General features: G+C 49.1%; 1 protein-coding gene across 3 annotated transcripts in view; it reads right to left on the bottom strand.

Annotated features, from left to right (window-relative positions):
• The window catches only part of ASTN1 (astrotactin 1), a 53,052-nt gene that overhangs the window by 30,949 nt on the left and 2,285 nt on the right, over positions 1-19,818 (bottom strand). For all 3 annotated transcript variants that reach the window (XM_062602205.1, XM_062602206.1, XM_062602204.1), the window contains exon 2: positions 855-1,042. In XM_062602205.1, the coding sequence (XP_062458189.1) occupies positions 855-1,042 (188 nt within the window). The remainder of the gene's footprint in view (positions 1-854; positions 1,043-19,818) is intronic.

Raw genomic sequence — 19,818 nt, 5'->3', positions numbered from 1 at the left:
GCAAAATGTTTTTGGGGTTGGCATTGCCAGTGATTACTTTTTTTCCTCGAGACTAATCAAGCACAAATGATGGAGGAGAAACCTGGCCTGGGGCTGCAATCTGGAAGAGCTATTGACGCTCTCATTAGGGTAGGCACCATTAAACAGCCAGTTTGCAGCCTGGGCAACACATTGTCTCCAGCTAATTATCTTCCAGCAGCACAAAAATTGTTGGATTCTTCAAACTTTTTCCAACATAACAAAAAACCCCAACCAACAAACCACAGACCCACCTGAGACATGCAGATCTCTGCCTTGCCCTCCTTTCTCTACTGCAAAAAACCTCATCCCCACGTATCTGGGGGGAGGACGAGACCTGTACAGTCTCCACACATGGGATGCTCCTGTTTATTGCATGCTGTGAAACTGCATCCACAGGGCTGCAGCACTGATAAAAGTGGCAGTGACAGTGCCCAGTGGCACCGTGACACCTGCCGTGTGCCAGAGCAGCACACACCGGGCATCATCCACCAGGCAAAGGGCTCCTGACAAAGTCAATGTGAATTAACCCTGGGTTAAGGTGGTTGAGACCTTCAAAGCCCTGAGGCACCCAGGAATAAAGGCACTCTTGCAAACATATTTGTAAAGCAATGCAAATTAAGGGAGAGGTTTAAAACAGCCCAATGTTAAAGCACCCTGAATGCAGTATGGTTTAGAGAGGTGTCCAGTGCATCTTAACCAGCCTTCAAATGTGGGCTCAGTTCCCAGTCCTAGGTCAGCTGGACCCAGATGAGGAAATATATGGAAACATATGGCCCCTATATTTTCTGCAGGCTTCTGGACACCTAAAGAGGGGCTGCCTTCCCATCACATACCATGACAGAGATGTGGAGGATCCTCAGTTCCTCCTCTGCCGACTCGGTCTGGGGCTCATCTGTGGGGTCGAAGCCGGGCAGGCTGGGGGCCCCGTCTTGGTGGTGGATGTGGAAGAGCAGCGTGCCATTCTCCAGCCACTGCTGCCGCCAGCGCACCAGTGGGATGTCATCCGTATTGCCCGAGATCTCTGCAAAAGCGAAGCTGGTCACACAGGAAATGTGGAGGAGAGGGGTGGTGGGGGACATTCACCTCTTCCCCCCAAATGGGTGAAGAGATTAAGAGACACACACAGCAGGCTCCCTCCAGTCACCTCCTGCCAGCACCATTACTGCCCTATACAAACCACAGCCTGAAGGGTCAAAGTGGAGTAAAACCAAATTTCTAGGTAAAATCCAGATGTGGATTGGCAGCTGCATGGGAAAGAAAGAAAATCACCTTTGAAAACTCCATGTGATCCTGACTCCTGGCACAAAAGCCAACCTCTGCCAGGGTGTAAGGAAGCTGCCAGAGTGCAGACAAGACCGATGGAGAAAAAGGAGGAGGTGGAGAATTCAATCTGTATTTACACATTTTGGTAAGAGAGCAAAAAGACAGATGTAGTGCAGTGATAAAGCACTTACTGACAGCATCTCGGGGCCAGAGCTGGGGAGCCCAGCAGCATCCTTCCATCCCTAATTTGGATGGGTTTCACCCACATGCTTTGTGTTAAACACAACACAAGCCATAGAGAGCAGAGGATGTAGGCTTCTCAGTGACACTCACAGGATCATTGGGACCATGTTGCAAGTTACTGCAGACAGAAAATATTTCCCATCCTTTGTGAATGGAGAAACATACATTGGCTGCAATTGTACCTGCAGCTCTGGCTGTAATCAGGGTGCATTTTTTTTCCATCTTCAACCATATTTTACAGCTCCCCACATAGGACTCAGCCCTGAGATCTGCAGATGTACCTGCACCTCATGCCCAAATACTCTGACTTCCCCTAACTACCTTTAACTTCAGGGTCTGGGGGCAGTGGCACAGATCTGGGTGTCCTGGTTGCAGCTGGGATAATTTTCTTCCTGGTAGCTGGTGCAGTGCTGTGTTTTGGCTTCAATTGGAGAACAACGCTGATAACACACTGATGTTGCACAGTAGCGCTTACCCTGATCAAGGACTTTCAGCCTCTCTTGCTCTGTCAGTGAGGAGGGGCACGGGAAGCCCAGAGGAAGCAGAGGCAGGACACCTGACCCAGACTAGCCAAGGGGGTATTCCATACCACAGCACATCATACTCGGTATATAAACTGGGGGGAGTTACCCAGAAGGTTCAGATCACTGCTCAGGTCGAGCTGGGTATCAGTAGCGAGTGGTGAGCAACTGTATTGTGTATCATTTGTGTTTATTGGGTTTTTTTCCTTTCTCCTTTTGGTTTTATATTCTCTCCCCTTGTTATTTTGCTTATTATTACTAGGAGTAGTAGCAGTAATAGTTCTGTATTATACTTAAGTTATTAAACTGTTCTTATCTCAACCTGTGGGGTTACAGTCTTTTGATTCTCATCCCTATTCCACCCAAGGAGGGGGGAAGAAGGGGGTGAGTGAGTGGCTGCATGGTACTGTTACAGGCTAGGTTTAAACCATGACACTGGGTTGAGGAGTGACAGCAGCAGAGGACACCCAAGCAGGAGGAACAGCTAAGGACATGAACACGACCCATGCCACAGGACACTAAATGCCAAACCAAACCAAATTCATTTGGCTGACTCCAAAATTTAGGGACTTCCTACAGCAAAGGGTCTTAGCAAAAGGGAGGAGACAACAGCACATCCCTAGGAGAGATGGGCACAGTGTTAACCACCACTGCCATCTGAGACCAGATCACCTTGATCACCATCTCAGACCACTTAGATCTCAGCCATCAGCTTGAGCCTTGCATTCTAAGTTAGTTATTTTTTCCTGAAAATATAAGCTTCAATTGCATATGTTGGAATGATTTAAAAATGTGATGAGCTTCCCAGCAAGACACACCTTTCCCTCCTGTCTGCCCTGTGAGAATGGTCCAGCTAGACCAGTCTGCTCCATCCCATTTGTAGCCATTCATTTTGATGGGAAAGAGCCTGTCTTGCTTTGTAAATTGTCATCTTTATTTTGCTTGTTTCATGCTGCCTTCAAATGAAAACTGGAGTTCAATTACAGTACCGAAAAACAACATTTTAAATTTACTGTTAATTAATTTCATTAGGCTGCCTTAAGTGAGCTAGCTACCGGGGAGGGGGGAGGAAATCTGCATCAGGAACCAGGTTCATCCTCCCAAACTGATTTGATTAATCAAAAGAAACATTAGCCGCAGTGAGTGAATTGGCAGATTGTTTCTGCTCAGCATGGGCCACATTTCTGGTGTCAATCAGTGTGCTTTGAGTGTCCCAAGCAGGGAGATGCTGAGCTCTCCTTTATGCCACTGGGAAGCAAAACTGAGAGGAGTTAAAGCAGCTAGGAAGCCAGAAGCACTTTTGAAATTCCCTCTAACCGCTGAGCTGTGTGTTTAGGCACACAGATCCCCTTTGAAAACCTGGTCCTGGGAGCCGGGAGGGTTTGAAAAAGCAGATCTCCTCCTCTCCCACCTGGTTTTTATTCATGGGCTGAAAGGCGAAAACAATCTTTCCCGATTCCCCAACTTCCCACAGCTTCCCAACTTCAAATGAACTAGCTCAAATGTAAGAAAATACTCTTCCCTCACCTGCCTGCTAACATGAAATTAGGAGTAATTAAGGCAAGAGCTTTTATGCACAACAGGAACTCAATGTACTGACATTTGGAAAAATGTAAATACCAGCATTTGCTCTATTGTAAAGAGTGAAAATAATAGATATTAAGTATATGACATTGTGACATTTAGAAAGCTACTGTTAAAGATGTTTTCCCTTGATCTGACATATCATTGAAAAAGCAGCACCCTTCAGCTCATTAATATTTGAGGAGGACTCCTTGATGGAAGTTATTTAAATGATTAATAGATTATAGTAAATTTAAGCCTTAAAATAGGTTGTCATAATTTCAAATTTATTTTAACAGGCTTATTTTAAAAAAGAAAAATGTATGAAAAAAAAGGAGAAGAAATTCTTGTTTCAAAAGAGCATAATCCAGCCACAGAGCCTGAGCATGTTACCCTCTCCCACCAGACACCACAACATGACCCTGCAGCTGCATCACACACAAGTCTGAAGTGCTAGAAACAGAGGAAAACACCCCAGAAATCAACTGCCATCACCCCAAACCAGCACGCTGTGACCCCTTCATCACACAGCAGGAAACACTGCTCCACCATCCCTGCTCCTGCAAACACTTTTGAGGCAGTGCCGACATGAGGCAGCTACATCCTTGGACATGTTTCTCTTCTCCTCTCAGGTCTTAGCAATATGGCTAACTGCCCTTACCACATCCATTTCTGCTTGAAAAAATTGTACATATAAATGCTTTACTGGGTCTGTGAATTTCTCCTGGATTTTGGTTCAAGCAAGACCAAAACAAAAAGAAGACCAAGACCAAGAGCAAGCTTTCTCCCTAACAGCATCTGTTTCTCTCTATTCTCCCAGTCCAATGCACTCCACTTTTATCTTTGTCTTGCTGTCCAAGCAGACATCTCATCATCTGGTGGGAGATGCTACAGTAACCCATGTAGCCAGCTGGGGCCATTTATTTGGATGCACAGAGACTCAGCTCTATCATCGATTGCAAGCGCCAACCCTGCTGGCCAGCTCATACCACAGAGCCAGGAGATTCGGGAGGAGGTGGGAGAGGATGTGGGAAAGCTCCCCCCAACTCCCTTCCCCCAGGAAAAGGCAGGAGGGGAGAGGATAATTTCAAGTTCAAAGTTTGAAAGATATTGATGATAGGCCTGGTCCCTGCATGGCTTTCATTAAGGGCTTGGATATGAAGGCATTAGCACTAGTATTAACTGCTTGCACCTCTGTTAAAAAATAGCCTACCTGAGTCAGGGGTTAATAACAGTAAGAGACCACTAATTAGGCTGTGCTGCATTCACCTGGTATCAAACGTGGCCCAGGTCCTTCATATCTACAGGAGCAGTAGCCTCATAAAACCCAGCTTGATGCTTTCAACATAACAGCTGCGGCTGCTCCCCTCCCAGACCATCTGCAAGGGAAGGGAGCAGGGAAGAAAGGGTTGTAGAGGGGCAAACCAAAGAGAGGACAAAAAGTCCAGTTGAAGTTGCTGGAGGTGAGTGGATTTATACCTTTTTCATTACTGATCATCCCAAATAACCTCATTTCTCTAGGAACAACCAACCCACCCAAAGCCAAGACAGTCCTTTTGGAGGAAACACCTCTGCATATCCCAGTTTTAGAAGAGAGCAGCTCTGGCACAGCCCAGTTCTGTGCCTGACTTGGTGCAATGTTGAAACTGTGGCCCCCGAGCCCAGCACCAATATGGACCGGTTCTATCCTCATCTTCCCGCTGAGACCCAACATTGTGGCACACAAAGACAGAAACTCTCCTTAAAACTGCACACCAGCATTTGATGGGAAAAAAAAAAAAAAAGGCAAAACAATTTTCCTTTCCATTTGGAAGTGTTTTGCACTAAGAGATGCCTCTGATTAGTCAAATGAATTCTGCCATAATGCCAGTCTCTGCAGACCCATGTCATACAGCAGATTTTGACTCGGACTTGTATTTCCTCATTAACACTCAAACCTGCGTTATTTTCCATCCAGAACCTGACTGTGTTCTTATTTAAGTTCCCCATTAGCTAAGGCTTTTGCTCTGTGTTTAAACCTTGCACATTCTTTAAAGGGCTGTAACTCAGCTAAAGGAAGCTCTAGCCTTGCACTCCTCCAAAGATGTCCAGTGTCTGAAGTAAACCTGGACACCTTCCCACCATGAGCCATTCGCACTCTCTGTTGGGGCCTCGGGCTTTGACTCGTATAAATTCAGATGTCAAAACTCATATCCTGATATTTAACTCGTTTTTATTTCCAAGGTTTTAGTGATGCATCTTTCATGGGATAATATTCATGATTTTATGAGCCCTTATAAAAAAATATCACATTCATCACTGACATATTTTATTTGCATTCTTTTCCCTATCTCCAGTCTCAGGTAGAAAAAACAGTTCATTCTGTAGGTCATTTTGCCTTTTCAAGATAATCCCCCTTTTCCACAATGGCAAACACAAATGGTACTATATCTACTAGGAACCTGCTTCATGGAAGAGAGCACCTTTGGCAAAATCTCCATAGACATGAGAGAACCTAAAGGCTCAAAGAAAAGGCATCCACTGCATCTGCATCCACTCTCTGGCTAGGTCAGAGAGGACCATCCCAACATGACTGCCTGTGGGGTTGGTACACATGAAGCCATTAGCTGTCATAGTGAGGCTGACAGCTAACCAGGTTTCTCCTTGGAACACAGGGTGCCTTTGCTTTTGGGAAGGTTGTCAAGGAGTTACATTTCAAAGCTGTTGCCACGCTGTAGCCTTGAACTGGGATTTTTGTCCTGAATATGCCACAGCCCTAATTTGTCCATCCCCTTCTTTAAAAGGAAACCTTCCATCACTCTGGGAGTGATACTGTGTCACATAGCTGTGTCGAGAGTGAAGGACACTGATTCATCATTAATGGGTCTGAGTTGACCAAGTTTGCTCTGCAGCTGCTGACCTTACAACACGACATACCCCTGCTATTCCCTGTGGACCCAAGGGCAAGCTCAATCACACCTGTATGACATTCTCTCCACAGTTATTTTTCCACCACATTTGTCAATTTTGACCCAAATCTGGGGAAAAGGAAAAAAAAAAGTAGACTGGGACATTCGCTGATGTTTAGTTTTCACTCCTAGTTTGCTAGTTCGGTCCCATCTGCTGTAACCATGTACTGTAGAGGGGATGGGGGAAGACAGACAAATTCACCTTCTAGACCAACACTCAGGAGACATGGTCATGTGAAAAAGAAAAACCAAAGCCCCACACCATGACAGTTAACAAAAGCAAATTTAAGAGATTGTGTGGCAACAACCTACAAATAAATAAAACCCAGAAAGGATCACATCTGGAGTTGATATCCCAACCTGTAATGTTATCACTTCACCTCTTCCAGAGGGAAACCCAGATCTCTACAGAAAGAGCCCAAATGATGGAGAAGCTCTGAATCAGCCATGGAAAACTACTGTGCTGGCTAAATCACCTCCCAGCAAACCAGTGAGATGGAGGACATGAACCCCTCATCCCAGATGGTGCTCACCTCTGAGCAGCAGAGGAGGCCAGCTGCAGAACTCCACCAAAACAGCTATCACTCAGAAAGGGTGAACAACTGGGGAAGCAAAACCTAGCAGAGGAGACCCCAATCTCTTAAAAAAACTCTTGTGGATCATGAAAATTACAGACCAGAAAATTCTACTCCTGTCCTGGACAGTTTGTTAGAGGAACTGGTAGGTGCATGGGTCACTCAGCACTCTAAGCCAGCAGATAAGGGTGATCCAGTTTGATGGATTCATTACAAAGAGTTCTTGTCAAAATCCACCCACAAAGTTTCCCAAAGTGCTGAAGTGTGGTTGCGATAAGAGGGAACGTCCTCCTGAAGCCCACCAGGTGGGAAACTAGCAAGAGGTTAGTTTTCACAATGAAAGGAGGTTACCAAGAAGCCCCACGGAGATCTTTGTCAGGACCTTGACTGCTCAGAAATGCTCTAGAAGAGGAGGCGAATGACAAAGTTGGTCACCAATGCTAAATTTAGTGTCCTCAAAGATAAAGCTGTGAAGTGCTGGAGGAAAGTGGGCAAGGAAGTGGGCAGGTGAAATTCAACTTGGTAAAAGCAAGCTGATGTCGAGTCCTACAAGCAGTATTCAGGTCAGCCATCTCGTTACAGAGAAGGCAAAGTTTGGAAGGCTTGCAGGAGGGGTACAAGGAAGATGAAATACCGCAAATGGCTTTATGGAGAGGAGAAGCCAACTGCATTAGGACTCCTCAGCAAGGAAAACAACTGAACATGGACATGATAAAATCCTATAAAATCATGAAGCCAGTGGAGCAGTGGGAAAGGCAATGATTATTCACTGTTTCTTGCTTTGCAAGAATTAGGTGTGTGAAAACTAAAATAAATAAATAAATAAATAAATAAAGGCTCTGTTTCATCCACCATAAAGTATGAAAGCACTGAGAAACAAACCAAACTCGGGAGACAAAGCCAATAGCAGCTATTGAGCCAGACAGCCCAGAAGTAAATCCCAGCTAAAGAAATCCCTGCAGCACAGACCTTCTCTGTAGGGAAAGGGCCATGCTATATATGCTGTGTTTTTAACATTTTTCCCCAATTATCAACAACTTGTCACGGCTGGAGATGCCAAGGGACCACAAAACTGCTTCCCCCGACACTGCTCAGTCTCTTGGGGATGGAAGGTGGCTACAAAGCCAGCTAGGTGCTATCCAGGCCACCCTTGAAGGATGCATTCCACATCCACATGTCCCTTCAGGAACAGCCGACACCTTCTGTTCCTCCAGGCACAGCCTTGCTGGGGGAAAGAGACCCCAAGGCAGCTCCCTTCCATTGAGATAGCCTCTCAACACCCAGGCAGCAACTCCCCCTCTCCAAACCCCAGCCCTCCATGCCATCAGACCCTACAGACCTAAGACACCTGCCAAGATTACCTTCAGCTTTCCAAGCCAGCCAGCAATTTTCACAGGAAGGCAAAGCACTATTTATATCCATCATGGGCTGGCAGGGAAGGTAATGGCCAGCCACTCCAGCCCATCTGCCAGGCACTTAGCAAGACATTGGAGCATATCGTACAGGCGAGGTCAGGCAGCGGCAGTGGTGGGACAGGAGGGGGAGGAGAGGGGGATGCATTACAGTGATGACATGGACTTCACTTCAAGGGTAAACTTCAGCCTGCTCCTGCAGACTAATTTGTTTAAGTGCCTGTTGTGCCAAGGCCAAGAGGTCAGGCAAATTAGACATTATTTTGGCACAGGAAACGAGTGCAACCACTCTTTCCTCATCTCCTAGGGGAAGAGGCAGGACCTTTTGGTCTTCTGGGACATGGGATGGATCAGGTGGCCCTCCCAGGAAGTGAAACAGGACCAAAATAAACCTGTCCACTCTCCTGCTACCAGCGGGGCCAAAAGTTCCTTCTTCCGCCTTCTAAGAGGTGGTCCTCCTCCCACTTCTCCTGCAGGGACTGATGCTGGCCTTGGCAGCAGGATGACTCCCAGCTAGTGGCCCCATACTGGAACACAGAAGGCAGGCGTGGGGTGCTGACTGCAGTCTAATGTCATAAAGTCTTCAGTGCTTAGGTCTTACCTGGTGTCAAGTCCCATGTTCAAGTTTGTAGAACAGCTTTGAAAGATAACAGGAAGAAGTGTGGGGAAAAAAAAATACAACGAAGGAAAGAAAAAAAGTAGGAGGGGAAAAAAGTCAACTGTGTATCTTGAATTTATCACTCTTGAAGGAAGAGCTTGTCAAGAGGGCCAGAGACCAGCCAGTACGTAGTGATCAATGGGAGGGCTTTTGGGTCTAGTCAAGCTTGTTTCAGATTTACAGGAACTGAATAGAAGTATAAATCTGTCACTGCCTGGCAAAAATGGAGGTAATTAAATCTGCAGGTGTATATAATTGTCATATTGATGATCTATATAAATCAATGGAGCCAGCAGAGGCACAAAGCACCACTTTGAGCATGGAGCCTTCCTGAAAGGAGCTGTTTGCCCACCTGCCTGATCAGGGGACACCGATCTCACCTGCTCGAACCTGCCCATCACCACAACCACCATGTCCCTCTCCTCCATGAGTAATCTTCTCCAGATTGCCCCCATGGGCAGCAAAAGCAGTAAGCCCCCCACCACATTCAATGGATGCAATTACCTGTGGCCTTATCCTGGCTGCTGCAAAAACTCCTGTGACTTCAAGAAGACAAAGACAGGAACCTGAGCATTGAGATGCCCTACAATGGATGCCATGGGGGGCTCTTTGCAGCCACTTTGAAGCTCTGAGCCCAGGTGCAAGTGGGGCAATGACTTGATCTTGTAGGAACTCTCTTTTTTCTTTTTTTTTTAAATTTATTTTAACCTTTGTTATTTTGGGAACTTTGAAGCCTAAGGTGCTCCAAGGTGGCTGCCTTTGTAGGAAGGACACAAAGTGCAGAGCGGGGATTTGAAAGAGGGGGAGAAATAGGGAGGGGAAGAAACAGTGCTTCACAGCTGAGGTCTACAACAGCTCCTTCACTGTTTCTCCTGCATCTCAACAAACCCACCCCAGGAGGCACTCTTTTACCAGCAGCTTCAGGAAATCTGGATGCAAAGCAACCACAGTGTCTTCCCCTTATCTAACACTGTGAGCCCGAGAAACCTCAAAGACCTTTGCAGACCGTCATCCGTCCTCCCACAGCTCAATGGGACACCCCTTGCTCCCTGTAGCGACTGCAGAGCAACCTTCCCAGCGGCTGCAGCCCAGCCTTGCTCCTACTGTGTGTGTCAGTGCCACTGGAATGCATTTCTTCCTGCCATGCTGGGAGGGACAGGAACATGAGGGAAGGCTTTCCTGTTGTCTTTGCCAGCCAAGCTCCCTTGCACGTGCCCGTGGGCCAGCCCCACTTCCCAGTCCGAGCACTACATACATGCAGCAATTGGATAATTAAAAATTAAGCAAGCACTTCTGCATTGCAGTCCAAATTATGTAACACCGCTCTTTGGTTTCAGCGCCCATCAGCTTTAACGCAATCACACAGCAGTATGGCCCTGCCTGTATTTACCTGCCTGCCTTTTCAGGCAGGGCTCACCCCCTTGGCAGGGAAAAAGAAATCCCCATGTCACAACCACAGTCAGAAAGTGCTCTTGCATTCTCATGGACAAAAATAAAAGGGAGGAAAATCTACTGGTTTTCTTAGTCCGGTGCTGAAATCTGAGATGGCTGGGAAAAAAGGGATGAAGCTGGGATGCTCTGGCCAGCCAAGTGCCGAAGGCCACCCCATCCAGGACAGCACCTCCATGACTAGGAGATTTCTGTGTTGCTGCCTCTTTCTCCCCCTGTGCCAAAGGGAAGCAGCATCCCATCTTAGCAAATAAGCAGCATCTCTGTAAGCAAACAAAATTAAATTAAGGTGAGGAATGAGCTGCCTTTTCACATCTCAAGAGCAAAGAGCTCTGCCAGACTATGAGCACCAGGTAACTGCAAGTTCCTGTATTTACCACCACCACCATCCTTTCCTGCCCTCCCTGCACCACCTTGTTGGCATGGCTGTGCTTCACATGCATGCTGCCTTTCATCCCGCAGCACATGAAAAACCCTTTGTCCCCCAGTGCTGAGTTTTAATTACAAGGAGGCCAGATCCAGCCCAGGCTGACCATGTCACCAGTATCCCGTGGGGAGACATGCACCATGTCCATCTCAGGAACCTCTGTCCCTTGTTTAGCTCACAGCTCCTCTATGTAACACCTCCTCACCCCAGTTTGTGGTGGCAGGCATGGGGGGACTGCTGAGGGATGCTCAGATGGCAGCTTGAGGCTGAGTGCCCCTGCTGTTAACCAGTGATGTGCCTTGCTCAACAAGCAAGGAAAGAGGGAAACATGATAACAAAAATATCTGGAAGCAGGATCCAAAGCTGACTAAGTGTGTTAGATGCACGGGATGTTCTCCCCTCCCTGGCTTATAGGCGTTGCCACCATCCACAAAGGTGGCTGTGCTGTTTCTCCTGCCCATCAGGTTTGAGCATGCCAGAAGCATGGCACACCTGGGAAGAGAACAACTTCTGCTGAGCAGCTAATAAAATCGGTTTGATTTTACCCTGGAAGGATATTTCAAGCACTGTCTTGCTTGCGGATGCTTGGACTCACATCCCAGCCCAGCTAAAGGTGCTCCTTGGCATGAGCTGGGATGGGACTCCTGCAGCTCCCCACTCATGGGGCAGCAGAGACATTTATAATTCCCCCCAAATTCCCAGGCCATACCTGTCATGTCTGCAAAGACAAACTCCCTGGCTTGTCCCTTTTGCCAGCAAGAAAGCCTGCAGTGTGATGGCTCTCAAGTCCTATCGCTGCCCTTCTGCAGAGCTCTCCCAAAGTGGGAAAAGCCAGAGCCCAGCTATTTCTGGCTGAACAATAAAGCAAAAGTTGGGGAGGTGTACCTCTCGGATGGGAAAACAGCTTCACACCAGCACAACCACCACCATGAAAGCAGCGCCCAGGGGAGCCTGGGGAGAGCTCGGGGCAGTGGCAAGCACAGCAGGCTCTACAATCCAAACCTGACATTTCCAGGAGATTTCCCAGTGGCTACAGACACTGGGGACATTATTAGGGGAGCACATGGGCTGAGAGCACCGCAGCAATTTAAACTCTGCTCTGTGCTGGACTTGGCCCTCCTGGGACCCTGGCGCCACAAGCTACAAAGTTGGCCCTGGCAAGAAAATTTGTGAGTGTGATGTCTTCTCTCCCAGGCATCTCCCCTTCCCCACTGAAGCCGGACAGCTCAACCTATCCCCACAGGAGCCCCCCAACCAGAACACTGCCCTTTTTGATATGAAAAAAGGCACTACCTCCTCATGCCACATACATACACACAAATCACCCTGACCTGTGCTGAGCCACCTGCCTCCATCCTGGAGCTGTGCCCTGTACTCATTTCCCATATCCTCACTCCTCCTGCAATGCCCTGAATCCTTTGCTCGCACCAACCCACCCCCCATGCCCTCCACCTACAGCGCTAGGAAGGGGCTTTTTTAAGTCTTAACCCACCTCTTCTGAAAAAACACCCTGCTTCTTCCTCCATGTTGGAGAAATCCCATTAAAAGAAGGCACTGGGTGTCCACGGGGCACCCACACAGAGAAGTACTAGGAGCCCACCAGCCTAGGCAGCTGGTCTCCAGCACTGTGCCCTCCCTCTCTCGCTTCCCTTGGGATGTTCAAACTAATTGCCTTGTCTCCTGGAGCTTTTAGCTGGAGCAAATAAAAGAAAGGGGGGGGGGGGGGGGCAGAGGGTGTGCCAAAACCCATAATAAGGTCTGCAGTTCCTCTGAGCTACAAGGGCTGCTTTAAATTTCGGGGTTTTTTTCCCTTGTTTTTTTTTTTTTTTATTTGAAGGAGGTTTCCATGGCAACTGTCTCCCATCACACAAGAGCCTGTCTCTGGGATATTTCAGGGTTGCTAATATCTGCTTTCCCAGGCAGCCAGTGTGTTGTGACGGTGACATCGCAGCTGGGATTAGAGGAACCGCACCCCCACTCTTGGGAGGTGCTGCTCCCAGAACCCAAGGTCAATGTGCTGCCTGCACCCAGTTTCCCCTGTCCATCAGGCAGACCTCCATCCCAAAGACATGGGGATGGAGGCGTTGGCAGCCAGGCGATGGTTTCTCTTGGACCACAGACCTGATCTGGGGAGAGCTCCTGAGACAGCACAGCCCTTGCTGGGCCAATCACAAGCAAGGGCACGACCAGGGTCTCCTTATCACCTCCTGCCACTCTCTTAAACCCTTTTCCAACTCCTTTCCTCCACCAGGTTACTTTTCAGCTGGATCAGCTGCCTCTGGGAGCAAAGCCAGCTCTCTGTATCCCCCATAGCTGCTTGCTCTGTTATGCTCGTTAGTCCTCCTAATTACTGAAATGCCTCAGCGCCAGCCAGGACTGCCTCTCCTCTTGCATGGGGAACACAGACATAAACCTTCTGTGACTGATGTGCCACTACCAGCTAAGGGGTTCCTTAAAGATTCTTTACACCCCTTAAATTATAAATCCTCAGCAGATCTCAGGCTCTGCAGACAAGACACAGTGGAGAGCTCAGACCGCTGCTTAAGCCCATCACTAGCAAACAAAGCCCCATAGCAAAGCAAATCATGTGGTCAGCTTAGACCACATCCCAGAACAGACCCCAAAGAGCCCAGTACCAGTGCCACGGGGTGAGCATTGATCCCAAGCATCATCCCTTCGCTGCAGGGCAGCAAAACAGGATCAGAAATACCAGCTCTTCTCTGGTGCTTTCCCAGAGTTAAGCCTTGGCAGGGCAGGCAGAACTTGGAAATCAAAAATCTTTCCTCATCTGAAGAAATCCCCCAGCCTCCAGAGTGCAGCTTCTTGAGGTGAGCTGCTGGCCACAGCCAGGCTGGCTGCAGAGAAGCCAGAAACCAGAAATTTGCAAGTAAAAGGACACCAGTGTTAACGACAGAGCCGTCACCATCCAGAGGCTGCCTTAATCCCACCAGGCAAAAATTCCTTCATATGAAGGACCACTCTGCAGCAGAACTCCAAGACAGATGAGTTCAGAGCCTCCTGCAAGCATTTAAAAATATTTTTTTAAAAAGATAATATAGAACAGAATAGACTGGAATAGAACAGAATAGAGTAGAATAGAATATTGGTGGGAAATGGGATGCAGCCCAGGAGCAAACACCACCAGCATGGGAAGGGCAGAGGTGAGATAGCAGCATCAGGGAGGTGTGTGGCTGCCTGAGGGTCTCTTCAACCACGGGGACCACAAACAACTCCAGGAGGGCAATGCATGCTGCAAAGCCTTGGGGGTCCTTGAGGAGTACCCACACAGGCAGTCTGGTCCCCAAAACTGGGACAGGTCTCAAGGCAGGAACAGGAGTGAGCATGAGCATCCCTGCCTGGATGCAGTCTGAGAAATTAGGGCTGGGAGTGAATAAAGAGAGCTGGGAGCATCAATCTGCACATCCAGATGAAAGAGGGGGCCAGGACCCACACTGCTCCTTTGGCTGAGCATTGGTTTCCTGCCCACCCTGCCTGGTGCTGCCAGACCTGGAAACCCACCACTGAAACACCAAGCAGCCCCACAGCCGCTCCCCCCACTGCTTTCTGGGTCAGTGAGATCCCCTCTCAGCCCTGCTGCCGCTGGAGCCAGCTGGATGCGCGGTTGCTGTGGCAACGGGTTCCCAGAGACAAAATCCCTATTCCTTAGGATTTTTTCCTTTCTTAAGAAAAAACATACAAGAGAGCCTCTGCATCCACCATAACACCAAAACCTCTGCTCCCAGTAAGAGAGCAGGTCAGCAATGGATGCAGCATGGGGCAAGGTGTTCCTAAGGATGGGAATGTGAACCCTGTGCCTCCCTTCTGAGCCTCGGTCACCACCAGTTTGGCCATGGAGGACCTGTGATCCTCCCAGGGATGCTGCAGAGTTTCCTCCAGCATTTTCCATCCCAGCCTCTGGTTTTTAAGGGCTGCCCCTGATCAGAGCTGAAGCTGGTGCTGGGCTCTATCACCTGGAGGAGGGTGACCAGGCGTGAGGGTGTTCTCAGTGCTTCAGTGGCTCTGAGCAGATCACCTCATCCACTCTGGCCTCATCATTCAGCTGGAAAAGGGATATGGAGAGGTGAGGTTTCCATTGCATGGCCAAGAGCAACGGCAGAAACATAGTCCCACCAGAAGGTTGCACTCAAACCCTATTAGATGGGAGTGTCCTATCCTGCCAAGAGCTCCAGGCCAGGATCCTCTCTGCTTTCCTGAAGCTCTGCAAGGCCCCAGGCCTTGGTGGCAAGCATCATACATGGCAGACCAGGCAGCCCACAGCACTCTAGATGCTACTGACAATGTCCCACCAGCAGCAGCAGCAACCACTCCAGGAAGATGCAGAAAGAAGGTGGCATGCCTGGATTTGCAATAGATGTAAACCCCAGGCATCCATCTCAAATTCTCCCCATAGCAATGGGAACTGGGTTTAGGACTCCAGCCAGGCAATCAGCTGCTGGCAGCAGAGGGGAATTAAGCACACCCCACTACCAGGGTGGGTATTGCCAAGGGGAAGGAGGGCAGCTGAGACAGGGAGTTTTGGGGTCCCTTCACCACCACAGGCCCTGCTGTGGTTGTGTTGGGACCCCCCGGTGAACTTCCTGGCCACCCTCCAAGCCACCCAGCGGGGAGGTGCCGGTGGCCACCCTCTCAGCCAGGCACATTAGAACATAGATCATAGCGCCGGATTTCAGTGCATGCGACAGTGTCCAGGATCAAAGCCAAGTTCAATTAATGGCTCACAATCTTATTAGAGAAATTATTTCAGGATCTTGAGTAAAAGTCCGATATATCCACTCCATTCCATTAGTCGGGCTCATTTAGCAGTTCAATCAATCTAAGCAAGGCAATTGAGCTCCTCTGGTATAATTTAACTCATTTGTTCTCTAGGTACTTAAGAATTTCTTAATATTTGCTCCATTATTTCACCATTACACCTATTTCCAGGTGCAAGGTTCACACTGGAGCGATGCTGTGGGTCCCATGGTGGGACCAGCCCCATTGTAGCCCTCTGCTGTGCCCCAGTCTTGAGAGACAGCAACATGTAATGGGGAAGGGGTGCTCTGGGAGTGATGCCAGGGTGCCACCACCTCCCCTGGAAGTTAAGTCAAGCCAGGGACTGGTAGCCAGACCCAAGAACCACTTTCCTACCACAGAGAGCTGCCCTGAGTGACACCAGTTTTGGGACCCCCAGCCAGCACCCAGATACAGGTGGGATGAGTAGGGCCAAGCAATCCCAACCAAAAACCAATGGGACACTCTTCTCACTTGATGTGGAAGTGGGAGAAAAGCAGGATAACAGTCCTGCAGCCTCTTGGCTCCTTTTTCCCTCCTCTGGAGACATTTAGGAGCTGGGGGTTGAGGGCAGATGGGGGGGACACACCTCCCACAGTCCACAGCAGTGGGGAGACATGTGGGACGAGGATGAGAGCCGACGGATGTCACATCTCACTGTCTCCCTGTGCAGCCTGAAGGAGAGCCAGGGTGGGCAGGCATGCTGGTGGCCCGTCACCCCAATTAGCAGCAGCCCACATCACTGCAGTGATCTGTCTCGTATCTCCACAACCCACCATGCTATCCCACAATTAACCCAGGGGAGTCTAGGCCAGGACATCAGCCAGCACAGCCAAGAGCTTAGCTGGGATTTAACAAAAAAAGAATTGACTAGATATTTCGAGGAGATATTCCAGAGCAGTTAAATATGCCCAGCTCCTCCGTGCCTTTGAAAAATCTCACCCCTCTAAAAAATTAGAATTGATTTTGTATTTAAAAAGGAATCTATTTAATTTAAAAGTAAGATAATTTGAAATCATGACAGCTTGTATTAAAGCCTGAGTTTATGATAATCTATTAAAGTCACTGAAGTTAAGAACCTTCTACCATCCTTTGCCGCCACGGCTCCCTTCAAGGTAATGGGGAATGGGGGAATTGGGGCATGAGGGGCTGTGCTGCCCCCATTTCAGGGCACAGCAGCTGGGCTGGAAACTGGTGGGGCAGGAAAAGCTCCTTCAGTTCCACCAAACTCAAGGAAACAGAAAGAGGACATCAAAATTCTGGTATTTCAGGACCTCGAATTATCCAGAGCCCAGAAAGCATGGGCTCGACCCATCGGCTGCGCTTTCTAGTTCCTCAAGTCGACTTTACACACAGAAAGGTATTTTAAGACTTCACTTTTCAACTACCTTGTTCATTACAGAGAAGGCAAAGGAGTCAAAGGCACCGTCTTTCATGTGTTTCTTTAATTGCATCGCAAATCTCCGCCAAGCCCATGGGGCCACAGGAAGCCAGGATGCTAATAAATACCCTGCTTGCCAGTTTATAACCTGCGAAGGATGGGGCCCAGAAAAATTAGCAGCCCGCAGGAGTGTGAACCCACTTAATGACATATCAAATGCGGTTGGATGCTGCCGAGCCAAGCAGTGAGGAAGAAGGGGGTGTGAAGGTTAGCGGACAGGGAATACTGAACTGCTAATTAGCATTTCTTAATGGTCACCAACCAGTGAGACGCAGCCTCCCTTTAGGAGAAAATACAACTAATGCAACAAACACAAAATGAGATGAAAGGCAACCATTTCAAATTGAGGTTTCCTTGGTTTAAAGCAGGATGAAACAGGGTGATTTTAAATGCAGGCAGCCCCACGCGTATCAGCAAGCAGCCCTATCCTGCTCCCACACCCTCTTCACTTCCTGAAAATTCAGGAGGTGGGAAAATAACCCACAGCAAAGCAGGAGGATGGTATCAGAGTCCCTTTGAGGACATGCATATAAAACAGTGTGGGTTTTTATGGGTACAAGCTTGAAAGGCAATACACATGGGGACCACGTGTGCTGAACTGCTCCTGAGCAAACACGGGCAGAGAGGCAGCACATGTACAAGGCAGGAGCAAGTGCAATTAAAACACACTCTGTTTGTTAGCAAAGGGAGCTACAAAGCAGATGAAAGCCCTGCCCAAGTGCCTTCCCTCCTCCCACACCAGGGGTAATAATCCCACAAATCCCTCTGCTTTTGGAGGAACATGGGATCAGCTGCAGGGTCTGCATGTTTGGTTGGGCTGAGCACCAATGCACCCAACACACCTGCCTCTGGCAGCAGAATGGTGCACGGGAAGTGAGCAGCAAGCAACGCCTCACTCTCTTGGGTAAAGAGAAATACAAAGCTAAAGCTGTGGGCAGCAGATCAAGGCAAGTGCATCCCCCTGAGCCCTCCACCAAGCCACAGCTTGAGCAGAAGCAAATGCGTGTAGGCAACGGATGCCGAACCCCCACGTGACATTCCCACCACCCCCTGCAGACCCTCAGGCAGGAGACTGCCCAGGTCCCCATCATCCCCACTGACACAGGCAAACCCCAGCAGAGCTTGGCATGGAGGGGTCCATCAGAGTCCCCGACACACCACCTACCAGCAGCGAGGGGATGCCCACAACCTCCACACTCACCATTAAGTTGGTTATGTTACTGGAGCAATTCATCGGGGTCGGAAGTGACACCCAGTTTTGGGGTGCCCAGGTCAACACACACCCCTGGGACTTTATTTTTAGCAAGCATCATATGTGGCTCTCCAAAGACCCCAGCACATCTCTAGCTGGGGGAAAAAACCTTGACATTGGAAGGATGTCCAGCTTGACCACCACGGCAGGGGGGTACCACCAAGGCAGAGGAAATCATATACACCAGTCTCTGTGAATGCTGGCCAAGCTTGAAACCACTTGAATTATTTAGGGAAGTTTAGAGGAGACAGCCAAGCCAAAGGGGGATGACACCCAACCACTCCTGCGCTTCCCAATCCTGACCCTGTCCTGGCTGCTCCCCTTGCCCCTTCCCCCGCCACAGTGTCGCAGCCACCTCCCCATATGCTCCCACCCTCTTGGGGGGAAACTGAGGCACAGAGTGACCTCAAAGGAGTTGCTCAAGAGCCCACATGGCAGAGTCAAGATGCCACTGCCAGGAGCACCTGTGCATTGCCACCTGCCATTCATGGTGCTCCCAGCCTAAACCCAGGCCTTCCCTGGCCTGGAGGCACCACCCTGGGGTCTGGTCCAAGCTCCTGTCAACCAGTGGGGCAGCTCCCCTCCGCTCGTGAGCCCCTTCCCTGTCCACAGGCCTTGGGACCAAAAGCCACTGAGAGGAGGAGCAGCTGCCCAACTCCAGGGTCAGAAGCACAGACACAGGTGTGCAGATTATCCACCACTCTGACACACTATTACGCATTCAGACTCAACAAGGTGGGCACAATTAATGGATCTGGGTATTGACAGATGTGGTGCAATCAGCACCGTGTGAACCCAGGTTCTTAGAAGAATGCTCAAACACACTTTCCAACCCATGCATGAGGGCCTGTGGAAACATAAACAGCCACTGACACCAGTTCGACCTGACACGGCCATGTCCCCACTGAGTATAGCATGCTTGCAAGACTCTATGCAGTCCAGGGCTTCTGCATGCAAAAGCAATGCCCAGGATAGCAATAATATCAACAACACCCACACATGGCAAAGGATGAAAACAAAAACAACAACAATAATAATAATAATACCCACACATGGTAAAGTTGCCAGGTCAGCTTCCAAGCAAGCCCTTCTCTCATAGAAGGGAGGGAGGTATTTCCTAGGAATCACCAAGCCAAAACCCTGGCAAACAGGAGTCCCGCAAGGTGCCTCCTCCTGCCAGCCCAGCTCCAAGCCCCAGCATCCCAGGTGGGGAAAATTTTACTAGGACCACCTCTGTGTCTTCACGGGCCAAAC

The sequence above is a fragment of the Pezoporus occidentalis genome, unplaced genomic scaffold (assembly GCF_034315485.1).
Source record: "Pezoporus occidentalis ecotype Australia unplaced genomic scaffold, CSIRO_AGI_Poc_V1 ctg76, whole genome shotgun sequence".
Classification (NCBI taxonomy): Eukaryota; Metazoa; Chordata; class Aves; order Psittaciformes; family Psittacidae; genus Pezoporus; species Pezoporus occidentalis.
This window is presented reverse-complemented; position numbering and strand designations above follow the sequence as displayed.